General features: G+C 36.2%; 1 protein-coding gene across 1 annotated transcript; it reads left to right on the top strand.

Moving 5' to 3' along the window:
• The first annotated feature begins 7,886 nt into the window (after positions 1-7,886).
• LOC131657313 (plastid division protein PDV1-like) lies at positions 7,887-16,580 on the top strand. The gene is made up of 3 exons (XM_058926728.1): positions 7,887-8,020; positions 15,211-15,460; positions 16,025-16,580. The coding sequence occupies exons 1-3, from the start codon at positions 7,887-7,889 to the stop codon at positions 16,529-16,531; spliced, it is 891 nt and encodes a 296-aa protein (XP_058782711.1). The 3' UTR covers positions 16,532-16,580.
• The last annotated feature ends 613 nt before the right edge of the window (positions 16,581-17,193 follow it).

Raw genomic sequence — 17,193 nt, 5'->3', positions numbered from 1 at the left:
GTCTTCTTCAGATAAGATAGTCTGCTTCGCATTTTGGAATTCCCTACAGGTTTGGTATTTCCCCAGCAGGGTCAAGAGGTGCCACTTCTTGTCAAAGAAAAATTCAGAATCTCCCAGCAGATCGACAAATGATTCCCCAGCGGAGTCAGCGAATGATAGTCTTCGTCCAGAAGATAGTTCAGATTCCCCAACAAAGTCAGCAAATGGCAGTCTCTTTCATCAGAAGACAGTTTACTCACTTCTTATCATAACAAAGTCAGCAAATGGCAGTCTCTTTCATCAGAAGACAGTTTGCTCACTTCTTATCATAACAGAGTCAGCAAATGGCAGTCTCTTTCAGCAGAAGACAGTTTGCTCACTTCTTATCATAACAAAGTCAGCAAATGGCAGTCTCTTTCATCAGAAGACAGTTTGCTCACTTCTTATCATAACAGAGTCAGCAAATGGCAGTCTCTTTCAGCAGAAGACAGTTTGCTCACTTCTTATCATAACAGAGTCAGCGAATGGCAGTCTCTTTCAGCAGAAGACAGTTTGCTCACTTTCTTTCATGACAGGGTCGACAAATGGCAGTCTCTCCCAGTAGAAGACAGTTTGCTCCCCTAGCAATTGGCAAATGGCAGTCTTTTCCCAAGAAAAGACAGTTTGTCTGTTAAATACTCAAGAGATCGACAAATGGCAGTTTCTTCGAACAGTTTGTCTGTTTCTGGGATGTTTAACTCCCCACAGAGTCGATGAATGGCAGTTTTTCTCTTAGGAAAACAGTTCGTTGATTCCCCAGGCATCAGTTGACGAATGGCAGTTTTCACCCCGAAAACAGTTCGTCCGCCTTCAAACAAAGTCATTAGCCCCTCAAAAGATCATGAGGCCATATGACATTCTTTCAAAGACGTCAAGTCAAGAGGGAAGATGGTGAAGTTTCTTTACAACCGTCAAATGGCATCTTATCTCCAAGCGCTGATAAGAAGTTTGACGAGGAAACAAACCTTTGAAGTTTCTCTACAGCCGTCAAATGGCATCTTACCTCCAAGCGCTGGTAAGAAGTTTGACGAGGAAACAAACCTTTGAAGTTTCTCTACAGCCGTCAAATGGCATCTTACCTCCAAGCGCTGGTAAGAATTTTGACGAGGAAACAAACCTTTGAAGTTTCTCTACAGCCGTCAAATGGCATCTTACCTCCAAGCGCTGGTAAGAAGTTTGATGAGGAAACAGACCTTTGGAGATTTTCTCTTTATCTGAGATATTGTCCAAACGCAACTGAGACCAGTTTCGGGATTTGGACATCCGGAACGAGAGGAGGTTGTTTACCTTTTTCTAAGTATCAACACTTAGTTAAAGAAGATGGATTGCACATCCTACATTGCCATCCATTCACCAGGATCCACATCAAGTATTTCTGCAGGAGTTTGTCTCCTCATCCCCCGCCAAGTGCGACAACAGGATCAAATCATGCAAAGATTTTATCATCTCAGGAGCGCCCAAAATTCGGGCATTCTTTGATATTTAAGTCTCTTTTACGCAGGAGAGATCGAGATATCAATCTCTCTCCCTCCAGATAAAAGACACTTAAATAGAGGCATCTGTCATACCCTAATTTTTGACCCCCCTGAGATGACATATCTTCAGGATTTTTATCAAGTCAAAGTAAGTACCCAGGGCAGTCTGACATTCAATCGAGGGTGTTCAAAGACAAGAAAACTCAGGCAAAGGATCAATCAATAGAGGGATTAGTCTCTAATATAATCATAAGACTCAAAAGCCTCATTATTTCACCTATGATTGATTAGACACCCAGTCATCTAAGTACAGAATTACTCAGATCAACAGACTAGGGTTTGGAGCCTATCAAGGACTAAAATCAGGGATCACCTTTGGGAAACCCTAAAAAGCCCCAGGAAACCATTCAAAGACATCAATCATCTTCAAATAACTCATATAACAAGATCCACTGGACATTACACCTCAATTCAAAGTCTACACTCATCATTGTCCTCTGGTCGACAATTAGGGTTTTTGACCTAATTCACCAAGATAGTTGAGTTTTAATCAGGGCATGGATCCAAAACTCAAGACATGATTCAAGAATCTCTACTACCTCAATATAATCCATTTACATCATTCATTTGAGGAGAAGATCTTGATTCTACACAAAAGTCCAAAATCTCACCTTACTAGGAAAAAGTCAACTGTATGGGATCACCATTGACTTTTGAGATTTTTGGCCAAACCATGACTTTCAAGGATCAATATCATCAATATATGGATATTAAAGTCATTTGACCAAAGAAATTCAAAGAAATTCATCAAGGAGCGAAAAGTCAGGAATTAGGGTTTTTTAAGGCATGGTGAGAACTCAAAATTTCACCTACACAACTCAAAAAACTTCCAACATGAAAGTTGTAGATCTTGCAAAATAAAACAACATCTTACAAAGGAACTTTTTTCAAAAGATCAATCATTTAAGAGTTTTGGAAATTTTGGAGTTTTAGGCCATAAACACTTAGAAATTTTTCTAAGTGTTTTAACCTAGTTTTCTTCCAACTTTGGCCTCATTTTTCACAAATTTGCCAAAAGATTTTGAAGAAACTCCAAACTAATGATTTGAAGTAGATGTTTAGGGCTTTCCAAATTGTGTTCAACCTTCTCCAAATTCATTTTGAGCTAAGAGTTATGCTTGTTCAAAGTTGGCCTCATGAAGTGAAATTATAGGTCATGCATCATTTTGAAACTTTGGAATTTTGTGCACATGACCTCAATTATGGATGCTACACGACCCATAACACATCTGAAAACATGCCATGCATTCATTTTCACCATGCCATAAGGATTGAAGAAGATTCTAAAAAACAAGAACATGTGATTATGTAATGATTACATTTGTGAATTAATGGCAAATTGATGAATCACCCAAGGAATCTTCTCACCAACCAATTAGAGCTCATTTCTGGCTCAGAATTGTCCCCTAAGATCAAGCAAAATCGAGGGCTAGGGGGATTGATCAAATGGAATCAAAATTCTCATCTTTGCATAAGAGATATTTGCAAACTTCCTTCATGCTTAAGAAACCAAACTTCTTTCATTAAGCAAGCTCACTCTTCTGCAACTATACTGAACCAATTGCCTATAAATAGAGGCCTCATTCTCATTCAAAAAACACACCAAAGCAACAGAATTCTTGCTTTCTCTTTTCTTTCTTCATACTTAGTTTTTTCAAAGGTCCTTTGGCAAGAAGACTCGGATTCTTCAAACCAAAGCTCTCTCTTTGAAAATAAGTATTCAAACACATTGAGGGAGGCATTTAGAGGTGATCCAAACCTCTGGAACACTTCTGGGCGTGGAGAATCATCACCTCCACCTCTCATTTGGAGCACTTGCAGTTGGAGGACCATGGAGTAATTCAGGAGGTTTCAAGCCAAGCCAATCATCCAGGCACACTCCTCAGGTCATAGTGAAGCTAACCAGATGGCTGCAGCTCATCTGTAACTCCAAATTCAACAACCTCCATGTCTACTTGAAGCTTAAATCGAGGGAGGTCCATAGAGCAATTCAGAAGGATTCAAGCTCCAATAAGCATTCAGTTAGCATCATTGAGTCTCAAGGAAGCTATTGAGATCATTCATTCAAACCCAGGTGCTCTCAATCATCCTCACGACCTCCATTTTCAGAGGTAAGTTCCTGAACTTCACTTCTTTAATTTAAGCACTCTTTGAGTTAAAGCTCGATTCTATCTTGTTTAGCATCATCAGAGGATTGAAAACCCTCTATCATCACTCATTTATCTTTCAGTATAGCCATTTAATTTGATTTTTAAGTTTTAGGGTTCTTCACGATTTCTGGTAAATTAGTTAGATGTAGTTAATATCAGTCTATGTTAGTTACATATTTAGAATCGTGAGTGAATTTAGAACAAGTTTCATCTTTATATCGCTGCAAATGGTTGAGAATTGAGAGAGTTCAGAAATCCAAATCGTTGGAGCTTGAGGAAGAAGATGACAATGGTGGTGGCGCGCAAATTTCAAACCTCAGGGCAGAGTTTATTTTATATTTAATGATAGGTGTTTCATAAACGACTGAATAACTTGCCCTAGTGGCCACACATGCGCTCTTAGTCTCCTCATGCCCAAAGTCTGGGGTTCGAATCCCCCTCGCCCCAGACTTTTTATTCCTTTTATTTTTTTTCATGATTTACACGCTTATCTGAAAATATAATGTGTTGGATGTGTATCACTATCACCATGCGCGCGCTGGCCCAGTGGTTTGGTTTTGGGTATGTGACCTAAAGGGCGTGAGTTCAAGCCTTGGTGGAGACATTCCTAATTTTTTATCACTTGTCACACCTATTTTTCTTAACAACTTCACACAATTAATTCACCTATCAAATTAAATCATTTTCACTTCATTTTTCATGCACCTATTATTTAATATATCTATTTTGTGAATAGTCAAAAAAATCATAAAAATATTATTTATTTCATGTATTTTAATTAGGTTTAAAATAGTATGTTTTTAAGTGTTTTCTTAAATACTTTAAATATATAGTCACTTTATTTTAACCTAATCATTTTGTAAATAATTTTATGATAAAACCCTAATTGTTTGGGTCTTAATTAGGTAAAGATCTTTATTTTTACCTTAATTAAGTTGACTTTTGTCAATTTTTAAAACTGTTTTCAATCTCCGAACAAATCAAATGATTAAGGTTCTTAAACAACAGAACCTTATATCATTTACAAATCATTTTCAAATTGCTCTCATAACCAGTACTGTAAAGTACTGGGCCTCTAATAGAGTGTAAGTCCCAAAAACCTTCTCTTCTTAGCTTGTTTTCAAAACTGTATTTTCAAAATCTTCTTTCTGTTTTCAAAACATTCTTCTGGTATTTGAAGGGCATTATTCCCGGTGAAACTCTTCAGATACCTATGTGACCTTTGTCCATCTTCACTTCTTCTGTTTTCAAAAACCATTAACTGTTTATAATAAATATTCAACTGTCATCAACAAAACAACAAAATTACTGTTGAGGCTCTGTACATACTTCTTCAAAGGCCTCCACTCCATCCAGGTTAGGCTTTACAAGCTTTCAATTTACAGTCTTTATTTAAATTACTGTCAAATATAAACTGTGCATATATTAGTTTAGAACTACGTTTGAGTATAAACCTTAGGACAGTTAAACTATATATATATATATTATAGGAATATGGCCTAGGATTGAGAATGTCTTCCCGGTGAAGGCTCTTTCCTAATTAGAGATCTGTAGTTCAAACCCCCCAAGATGAATTATTCCCGGTGAAACATCTTGGCAAAAACCTTAGAATCCAAATAATAGGACACATCCACCCAAAGAGGAATTATTCCCGGTGAAACCTCTTACCCATTTGCTTAGAGCCAAAATAAGTTCAAAACTACATAGCTTTCTCTTGTGCTATAACAAGGACCCTCGATTAGCCTCCTCTTGGGCTTTGTACAAGGACCCACAGGCTTCTTAAAAGCATTTCCAGCTTCCTCTTGAGCTTGTATACAAGGACCCATCAGGTTTCTTATAAACATAGGAACAGGTCTTTAGTCACCTTTTAGCCTACCCTGGTGAGTTTCTTCCAATTTAAACCAGACTTTAAACAAGCTAAGTTTGTCTCAATTTTACATTGAGTACACCTTTTGTAATGAGAGACATGGACAGTCTCTGTCACCCTGATCTTCATCAATCTTCCTTAGCAGAGTCTAGGATCTATGTTTATTTTCTCCTCAGCATGTGTCAGCCTTCATCTTGGGCTTTAAACAAGAAGTCTCCACTAGATAATCTTTCTGCCAATCATTTCAATAAAATTCCCTGGAAAGGGTTAGCCTCCAACACATTCTTTCATTTTAATAAAAATCCCCTGGAAAGGGTTAGCCTCCAAAGTCAATTAAAATCAATCCATCATTTCAATAAAATTCCCTGGAAAGGGTTAGCCTCCAAAGTCAATTAATAAAAAATGTCAAAAAATAAAGATTTATTTCTCTTAGGAGATAATTTCCCCAAAAGAGTCAAAACCCCTGGAAAGGGTCAGCCTCCAAAAAACATGATAGAGTCAGTCTTTTACCAAATAATTTCTCCAGCTGAGTCAAAATCCCTGGAAAGGGTTAGCTTCCAAAGAAAAACAGTCTTTCAATAAATAAAATCTCCTCAGTAGAGTCAAAACCAACAAAAAATAGTTAGCCTCAACCTTGGGCTTCATACAAGGCACCCAAACAATAAAACTCCCCTGTCAAGAGTCAGCCTCAACCTTGGGCATTGTACAAGGCATATAATAGAGTCTCCCCAGTGAGTTCTTCATCACTCAGTAGCCACAACCTTGGGCTTTGTACAAGGCAGATAAACCATATTTTCATGTGTCAAAGATTCCTAACACCTAGGATCTTTTTCCCCATAGAGTCATGCATACTCAGTTTATTTAAGAGTCTGCCACAACCTTGGGCTTTGTACAAGGCAGAAAATAATGTTTTCCTTAGCTAGAGTCAGCCACAACCTTGGGCTTTGTACAAGGCACACAAAATAGAGTCATTCATAGTCTCAAAAATTCAGTTATCCTCAGCAGTTAGCCACAACCTTGGGCTTTGTACAAGGCACACAAATAGAGTCTCCCTAAATAGAGTCAGCCTCAATTCTGGGCTTTGTACAGAACACAAAAATACCCTGTAATTAACCCCCAGTGGAGTCATCTCCCAGAGTCAATAATATTAATAAATCAATCAAAAAGCCTCAAGCTTGGGCCTCATTCAAGCCAGCTAAAGTCAAATCTTTTATACAGTAGATAGACATAGCTTATCTCTATAGAGAGATATTTTTACTACTCTACCACATTCAAACAAACAAACATTTCAATTTCAATTTCAATCAAAGTCTCCCATTTAGGACTCTGAAAGACATGCTCTGGCACATCCCCAGACTTGTACACTTTCCCTAATTTGGACGAGCATCTTTCTTTCATTTAAGAGGCATCTGACTGGCATACTTGCACACACAAGTAAGGTCCCCCTCTTGAATGAAATGAATCCAGTTATTTTGTCACTCTTTTAAATGTTTGTGGTAGAATAGTACAAATACCTCTCTGTAAATATGACTTCATGTCTCTTTACTGTAAACAGAGATTTAATTCCAAGCTTCAACCTTGAGCTTTAAGCAAGGCACCAAAAACAAGTAATTTCCCTAGTTAGTTCCCCGAACTACATTAAGCTCTGACTTCCACTAGGGATATGTAGGCATGAGGTTCACAAGGAATCTCAGCGAGCTAATAAAATACCAAAAATAGTCAGTCAGTCTGTCTGTCTGTCTTTTCAAATCAATTCAATTCTCTCTCCTAACACAAAGGAGAAACTTTCCCAATCATTAGCAGCAAACACAATCACAAATGACACAGAGAAGGTTCCTGTAGAGTACTACAGATATGTAGGGTGTTTAAACACTTCCCTATGTATAACCGACCCCCCGGACTCTAGAATTTCTAGTCTAGGTGAAATCCCCACACTTAGCAAACTCTTAGGGTTTAGTTGAGATCTTTTTTCCCTTTCCTACTCGTAGGACCAATAAGAAAGTTCGTGTGATATCGTAGGAAGAACTGAAATAAAATTCATCCCACCACGGGCGCATTCTCCTTCCAAATTTCGCGTGAAGGGTCTAGCGTGCCGTCCTCCTAAGTGAAACGGGGAGGTAAAGAAAACGACCACCACAGGTATGACAATATGCTTATTTATTTTGGGGTATAAAAGGGGTGTTACATTAGTGGTATCAGAGCATGGTCGACCAGTTGGTCAAGGTTATTAATGTCTTTTATCCTGTTGTATTAGATTTGTGTATCTGACACGAACGATACTATTTTGTCTGTTCGGTCATTGGATGTCTTAGGAAAATGGCTGAAGGAAGGAATGCTAACATTGATGTTGAGGTAGTGATGAGGTGGACTGGTGCGATTGGACAAACTCCACAAGAGAGTGTCGGTTATGGAGGAAAGGATGAGTTCCGTGCTTTTGGAGATTTCCGAAGGTGCAATCCGCTGATCTTTGAAGGAGAGTATGGACCGGACAAAGCACAAGCATGGATGAGAGAAATTGAGAAGATCTTTCAAGTTGTGAGTTTCACTGATGTACAGAAAGTACGGTTTGGTACTCACATGCTGACGAAAGGAGCTGGCGATTGGTGGAGTAATACTGTGCGGAGATTTGAAAGAAAAGGTTTTGAAGTTACTTGGACTCTTTTTCGTGATGCATTTTTGGAAAACTATTTTCCAGAAGATGTGCGTGGAAAGAAAGAAATGAGGTTTCTAAATTTGAAGCGAGGAAGAGGACAATCCAGCGGGAAACCATATGATGACAAGAGAGAACAATCTGATTCTGGCAAGAAGCAAAGTGGGGGAGGAACTTCTACTCTACTTAAGTGTTTCGAATGTGGTATTGAAGGTCATCGCGTCGTTGATTGTGATAGGACTCATGTGACATGTTTCAAGTGCAACAAGATTGGTCACAAAGCACACAAGTGTAGAATTGGTTCGAGTGAGATTTGTTACAATTATGGTGAATGAGGTCACATTAATACCAAATGTGATAAGCCAAAGAAAGAGCAAGCGAAAGGAAAAGTGTTTGCGTTGCCTGGTGCTGAAACCACTGCTAAGGAGAAGATAATCTGAGGTATGTACTTTATTATTGATAATGGTGCAACGCATTCTTTCATCTTTGGATTGTGTTGTGAAGTTTGATCTTGCTTTATCTGTTATGCATAGAAGTAATGCTATTGATACAACTGCTGTGATTTTGTTTCTACCTTTTTTTGCGTGTTTGAATTATCCGTTGAGCATCTTTGATAGAGATTTTGGGAATTGATTTAGTTTGTTTTCCATTAGACCAAATTGAGGAGAATTTTGGTATGAACTATTTGGAGTTGAATCAAGTAATTGTAACTTTAAGAGAGATTTTGGATCTTGGTATTTTAAGTGATTTCGAGTGCGAGTTCTGAAGGAACATTATTATAGTTAGTAACGGTGGTTTATGTTTCATTATGATTGTCGACTGTCTATTGACAAATTGAGGACTTGATCACCCTTAATCTATTGTTGATAGGAGACGAGATCGTAATGGACGAGATAGAACTGTCTTACTAACTTGGTATTGTGTAAAGCGACTAAGGGGAAGTTGAAGAGTAGATTTGAGGATTTGTTTGAGAAAATATTCAAATGTCTGAGTGTATAGTCATAGAGTCGCGCCTGTTTTGTCGAGTAAGAAGAAAATAAGGTTCTATGAGGTAATGATTTTTAGGATGTTTATATTCTAAGAGTGATGATGAACATGCTGAACATTAAGGATTGCGTTATCTATGTTGAAAGAGAAGAGGTTATATGTGAAGCTTTCTGAATGTGAGCTTTGGTTAAAGGAAGAGAGTTTCTATAGGTTTGTGATTTTGAGCTGAGGTGGGTTGATGCAAATATCGACAGGTGGTAGTTATACTTCAAGGCAACTTAAAGTTCATTAGAGGAATTATTTGATGTATGAATGGATGTTATCTTCCGCTGGGTTTGTTTTGAAACTTAAGAGGCATTATTGTTTGGATCGAGATTTGAGGTAGGTAGGGACTACAAGAATTGAATATGTGGAAAACAAGGCGAGTGGAATTTCGAAGGATTATGATTTTGGGTTGAATTACCATCCTGGAAAAGCGATTGTTGTAACCGATGCATTGAGTAGGAAATCATTGCATATGTCTATGTCAATGATTCGTGAATTAAAGATGTTGGAACAATTCAGAGACTTGAGTTTGGTTTGTGAGACGAAGTATTCGTGTGTTAAGTTTGGTATGTTGAAGCTTACTTGTGGTATTCTTGACGAGGTTAGAGAGGGTCAAAAATTGGATTTAGAATTAGTTGACAAGATGGCATTGATGAAGCAAGGAAAAAGGTAATAACTTTCGGATTGATGAGAATAGTGTCATGAGGAGTCATGATCGAGTTTGTATTCCTGATGTTTCAGATTTGAGAAGAGAATTTTGGATGAAGGGCATCGTAATGGTTTGAGTATACCTCATGATGCTACTAAAATGTAACAAGATTTGAGGAAAATGTTTAGTGGTAAAGTATGAAGAGGGATATGGCGGAATTGTGTATTTGAGCTAGACTTGTCAGAAACCGTTTAGTTGGTGCAACAGTTATCCTATTCGAGTGGAAGTGAGATGGTATCTCTATGGATTTTGTTTCGGGTTGCTGAGAACATCGAGTTATTGTGAAGTGATTTGGGTCATTGTGGAAAGGTTGACGAGATGCGCTTATTTTATTCTAGTGAGGATGGATTATCGGATGGAGAGACTTGCTAAATTTGAAATCGAGAGAACAGTGTGTTTGCATGGTATTCCATTCGAGTATTGGAGTAGCATCATTGGAAGCTTGTATGGTTGAAGATGTGGAACGTATGGTATTGGTATGAATCGGGAGAGAGTAAGTGTGGTTTCAGTGTCGAAATGGTTGTGTCGATTGAATTTTCGAGGACAAAAATATTCTAAGCGGGGGAGAGTTGTAACATCCCGATTTTTATTAATATTTTTATTAATTATATAAATAATTATATTATTTGGTGTTTTTAATAATTATTTGCTTAATTTAGTCATTTCTGATGTTTATTGAAATTTTCGCGTTTTGGGACGATTTAGTCCGTATTAGTTCGGGATAGCGGATCAATATTTAATCGAAAATTTTAATATTTTTAGTATTAGAAATATTAATGAGTTAATATTTAGCGTTTCGGGAATTTTCCGAGTAATTAAGATTAGACCGGAAATATGAGACAATGAGTTATTAAAGGATTTTATCCGTATTTATTTTATTATATTATTTTATTTTACTTGGTGTGTTAAATAATTATTTAATTGTTATGAGATATAATAATTAATTGAATTAATTAACATTGTGTGTATTGGTGTTTATTTAGTTTATTGAACTAAATAGAGATATTGAGAGATTATAGTTAATTGGGCCTATTTATTAGAGTTAGAAGTAAATAGAGGGTGTTATTTTTTTAAGCCCAATATGACATAAGATAGTAAGGATTGAGGAGAGTAGACATAACATTATCATTTCATTTGCTGAATTTTAAAGAAGAAAATAGAAGGTGGAGAAGAGGAGCAAAAGGGGAACAAGTGAGAGCTAGGGTTTGAAGAATCAAAGAGGTAAGGAGGAGAATCCTTATTATTATGGGTTTGTATGATTGGGTCAATGGGTAGATTAACATGATTAGGTTATTGTGTAGAAAATAGAAATTTGAATTTGAAACAATAGTGAGAATTCTATCTGTGAGGAAAATGAGCAAAATTAGTGGGTCATTCGTTCAATCAAGTTTCATTTAATTGTTTTTGTGTTTGCTTTGAGAATTAGTTAATGCTTTTCTAGTTCTCTGATTGTTGATTATTATATATTTGTACTGGTACTGTGTTTCTTACGAAGATTTGTTGTTGAGTGTGTTTAGCATCTTCTATAAAAGATCTATTTTGCATTGATAGATTTGATAGATTGACAGTTAATGTGTGTTGTTTATGTTAACGGTGAGGGGTTTCAATTTGGATGTGTTAGGATAGATTTAGAAAAAGTTATTGATGGTTAGATAAGGGGTATCCATGATGGGATTATTTCTAAATTCTCTCATTCAGTATTATTGAATACGATGACAAAAAGTTGGAAGACTTCATATTGGTTAAAGACACACCCCTCCCTTCTACAACTCTTTTTTTTTTTTGGTATGCATATATTTGCCTAATTATTGATTGTCTTTTACAAAAATCATGATTTGGAAACAAGAGTGATCTTGATAGTGGAAAGTTAATACAAATAAATAATAGAAACAGTAGGATGCTAGCAAGTTGCTGAAAAATTCAAAACAGTCCCGTTTTGGTCGAAATAGTCGAATTAAACGGTATAATTAGTTGTCCCGAATTTAATGAAAATTTACGTGGTTGATCAGTGCATTTTGATGCACATTCCTCTACGGTTGTACTTATACATTTCCATGGTTTGCTTGTCCTATTTTTGTATTTTATAATGTTTTTATATTTTAATTTATTTTTATTGTTATTTGATCTTCGTATTTAATTTTCAGCTTTAGCAGTCTGCACGGAAACGATCATAACAAGAGTTCCAAGAGTCCGATTGAGGCGTTCTAATAATCGACCGAAAGCTAAGAGAAAGAGCTACAATTCTTTTTTTGGAGTCGAAGTCAGAATCGGACTGTAGAAGGGCCAGAAAATTCGTTGAAGTTGCAGCACTAGTTTTAGTTAAGTTTCGGGTCAATTAGTTTTGGGCCTGGGTCGTATGTTTGACCCAGTTGGATTGTAAAACGGGTTGTACTCTTTCCCCTTAGGGTAGTAGCCGCGGTACTGTAGCATCTATCTTCCATTCACGAAAAATATTGAAGCTTGTATTAATTCCATGGCGAACTAATTCCTCTTGGTTAATCTGTCGTATTCAGGTTCCAATTTACTATGAGATTAATATAATTTTGCTTAATTCCTATTCCTTCAATTCGACTGTGTGTTTATCATTTGCTTAATTTGATTATTCATAGAGTAGATTGTTTGGTTCGATTGATCTATGTTCCCAATTTATTCGTGTTTTACCGTATGCTTAATCGTTAATCCGCTGCATGTTTAACCGAATGCTTAATTCGGCAAACGGGAAATATAATTCATATAATATTGTTGCGCTTGTCAATTATATTGTAATCGAACGGGAATGGAATCCGCTTAGGATAGTGATATTATAATAATCAATGATTGGTAGGTATCGAATCGGTAGATTGACTTATTTCTATAATCACTTTTTCAAAACAGCTTATTTTCATAATCACTTTTTTTAAGCACTTTTTCTGATTCGAACCCAAACCAATCCCCCCTAATTTCGATTTTTCTTTTAGTTAATAAAATCAAGAATCCTTGTGATACGACTCGAGCCATTGTCGTTGTACTACGTTTTACAAATTACTCGTTTTTGACCCGCGCGCGACAGCGGATCAGTGGTAGCTAAGTTTAATTAGTAAATTATTGTGGTGGTGTTATTTTGTTGAAATTGTGATATTTTACGAACCGACCGAAATTGTGTGGATTTGAATATCCTTTATGTTAAATGTTGGTTTTAGAATAGAAAATGAAACAATAAATTGGAACTAATGTAGTGTATTTATTAATTGGTTGATTAATTAATAGTGGAATTAATTTCAATGTTTTCAATTGATTAGAGTATAATTGGAATGGAATTGATTATTCGGTTTATCGGTAAATTGGGGTATTTTGTGAAATGAACCGAATTTGTATGTTGGTTGAATATTCATGTTGAGAATAATATATTGTTATATCAATGATGTTGTCTTGATAATGATTCTCTGTGAGTAGTTGGTTAGCATTAATTCTAATGATTAATTGCTTGATGTTGAAAAGGTGTGTTCATATATAATCGGCACAAATGAGAATTAACATGAGATAGTATGGTTACTAGTGTTAATTAGATTTTGTGAATCGTAATTGAATAATTGACTTTTTATATGTGAATAATATATGTGTGTTGTGAATGTGGTGTACAATTTGGTGGATAATTCATAGATTTGAACTATTAATTGGTATGCGGTAAGTCAAGATTGATGAGGTAATCTTAATTTCATAATTGGTTGGTAATTGTACATTCATTAATAGCATAGTCGGCTTTATTGTGGAAGCGGTGAAACTGTGGGTTCACATGGTAATAGACGGTGATCCTTGAATGGAAATAGACGTAGATTACGTTGATCCTTAATTGGAAACATGTGTAGTGGCTTTAATCTTGTCCGGATCGGAAGCGTGGCTTGGATCCTAGAGTGAATCAGAAAGCGGTAAACTATATGTTTACATTTGGTGGCTTTGATCTTGTCCGGATCTGAAGCGTGGCTAGATTCTATATGAATCGGAAGCGGTGGAACTTTAGGTCCATATTGGGTACCACATGCATAGAGTCACATGTCTTGCATTGAGTCACATTGGAGTTATGTGATGTTTGAATATATGCAATTATATTATTATGTGATTGTTATGTGTGGAATATATTTGATATTATAATTTATATGGTTATATAAGGTGTGACGAATTCCTTCAATTGTTGATTTAATCATTGTGCTTTATTATACTTTCTTCATAATGATTCGAATTCTCACCCTTCTGTTTTAATGTTGCCCTCGTTTAGCGACATGCAGGTTCTGGCGTTTAGTAGCTCTTGAGAGACTTAGCTGGAGTTTCTTCTGTGTTTGTTGGAGATTAGGTAGTGAGTCGATGCTCTGGTCATGTAACACTGGGTAGACTAGGTGTGTTAAACTCATGTTTTATTTGTTTATGTATTATGTTATGACTCGTGAATCTGTTTATTCTTTACTTGTTGTTCGGGAGGCTTTTAAGCCAAATATTATGATTATTGTTTATTTTATGTTGAGATACTTATTGAGATATGATCATGGTATGAGACATGAATCATTTTATGAAAAACATGAGTATTTTTAGTACTTTCCGCTGTGAATGCATATTCTGTATGAATTGTAATTAAATGTTTAGGTGTTATTTGGAATGACCAGGTGTATTGTATATTGTGGATAAATGCTGTCGTTTTTTTAAAGCTTTTAGTTTTTGAAAACGTCGATGTGACGCCCTTTTGAATTATATGTATGCTTATTCTCTGATTATATGCTTATTTATTTTGGGGTATAAAAGGGATGTTACATCAGTGTCATTGTCATATTTCGAATTTCCATGGTTTGGTGTATAAGAGATGATTTATTTTAGTAAGGTTTGAGTTTGATGCTCTGACTAATAGTGTGTGTATATTTTTTGTTGAAAATATCACAATATGGAGGGCATGTTTTGCACACTGAAGGTGAATCTGACAATGAGCCACATGTATGCCTTCACCTAGGTTTGACGGATTATAGGTTGCTTCTCAATGCTCATCTTGGAGTTGTTTCATTTTTATTTATCATGGTTAGTGATATTGATATGATAGGATTACATTGATTCTCGAATCTTGAATGATAAACTATAGTCTTAATGTTTATGTGGATGCCTTCGCGATGTTAATCTATATCTATTTCAATGTTTGTGTTCATGAGTTCTAATGCGTGTTCATTGTTGACAATGATAGATTAATAATAACTGAAGTGATAGGTTTGTTGGAAACATTTTGTTATCTCTAGTGTTTGCTTGAAACCAGTAGAAGATCTTTTGAATGTTGTCTTGAAGACTATCACGAATTCCTCTCACAGTAAAACTGACGCAGTTGCCACCGAAATGACACGCGACGGTGACGGTTTTGTTTTCGTGAAGGATTTTCGGCCACAGAGTGAAGATGGCGATGACCCTGTTCGTGAAGCGAAGAGTCTTAATGCTATAAGGACGGCGCTCGAGAATCTTGAAGACCCCAAAAAATGGCTGCAACTGACTCCTGTGAACTGCAACACAATGGATGGCACTGTATCGCTAAGGGCCCTGCCGCAACAATGTTATTGTGCTGCAATTGGTAATCCTAATTATGTTGTGTACCTATTACTGCTATTTATAATGATAATAGAAGTCAAATACCAATGTAGTACAATTCCATCTCAATGAGAATACTATTGTTACAAGATTAACATTTGACGGTCAGGATGAAATAGAGCCTTTGTATTCATAAAGAATGGCCCAATTGTTGTTAAAGGTAATGAATATAATTAATGTTCCATGGAAAGGAAGGTTTGTATAACAGGGATAAGTATGATTTAATGAGTAAAATGTAAAGGTCTATTATTTGGTTTATGTGATGGTTAAGATGTTTAATGCATAAAATGAGCCGACAATATATATAGGTTGTAGGCATTGTTTGTCCTTTAGTTTCTTCTGGAACTTGAGATGGTTTATTGATCTGTTAATTATATGCTTGATTTCCTTATCATGAATTTTTCGGCCCCACCTTATTTGTTTTTTGAATATGGTTTTGTTCTAAATTATAATTTCATTCTGTTTGATATGTAGACCATTCAGACACAGCAGCGTGTTGAAAGAGATGCTGCAATTGCTCGCTTGGAACAGAGTAGAATTGTTCTTGCAATGAGACTGTCGGAACACCTTGGTAAAAAATATAAAGTCATTGAAGAAGCTCTTGCTTTTGTTGGAGATGTACAGGATGCAAGCGGCCTTATTTCACCTGAAGTTTTTGGACAACCAAAATGTACAGCTGAGAATTTTGTAGCTGATAAAGGGAAGAGATCTAATATACTCATTAGTGCTTTTGTCTCGAGTTTCAATTTTGTGAAGAAATCTTTCGGGTTGGATCATATGGGTGGAATAGTGGGCAATGCTGCTTTGGTTGTTGTTAGTATGATTGCTATGCTTCATTTACATCAGGTAACTAACCATGGACATCCATTTAGGGAAGAAAATAGAAATCACGGTAACAAAACTATGAGAAGAGCAACTCAATTGGATTCTTCGTCTGGTGCCCATTCCAGTAATCTGGATGTATTGTTGGCTCGAGGTTAGGATTTAACCTCGATCATTATGGTGGAATGATGAGGGTTATGCCTCTAGCAATGTGTTTGTTTTCTTTCTTTCTTTTTTTTTATTCTTTCTTTTGTCAGTGCTCTTGGTCCTTTGTTTTTTCTTGGTTTCAGTGGAGGGCTGAAACCTGGTCCGAGAATAGGAGAGAATATGCTAAAATGGAGGCATGCCTACTCTAGGCAGTTTGCTCGATGTGAATTGGTATAGTTTAATGTTGAGTTTCTTGAAGAAATCGCAGGTGAAAAATGGAATGGAGACTGCATATTATATGCCTTCAATGCAGGTTCGAATTTAAACTCAGGAAATGCTTGGATTAAATCATTTAAGCCTATCTATCTATTGACATAAAACACTTGTGAGACAGTTTTATAAAGTTCATGGAAACACCTTATGATATGTCTATAAGTTTGTTTCAGCTTATTTCCATAAGCTCTCCAGGATCTCCAGGATGGCTTATAAAATAGTTTTGAATAATGATGAGCTTTGTCAAATATGCCCTTTGTTCAAGTTTATACTTCCTTGATTTTTCTTGATGTTACTAATCCTCCTTCATTTCTTTTGATTTCATGTGATGAATGTAATGGTTGTTCTGAAATGTGTCATGGTTCCATTATTTTATATAAAGCATTGGTTTCATGTATAGT

This window comes from Vicia villosa, linkage group LG1, assembly GCF_029867415.1.
Source record: "Vicia villosa cultivar HV-30 ecotype Madison, WI linkage group LG1, Vvil1.0, whole genome shotgun sequence".
Taxonomy (NCBI): Eukaryota; Viridiplantae; Streptophyta; class Magnoliopsida; order Fabales; family Fabaceae; genus Vicia; species Vicia villosa.
Note: the sequence above shows the minus strand (reverse complement) of the source record. Positions and strands in the feature narration are given on the sequence as shown.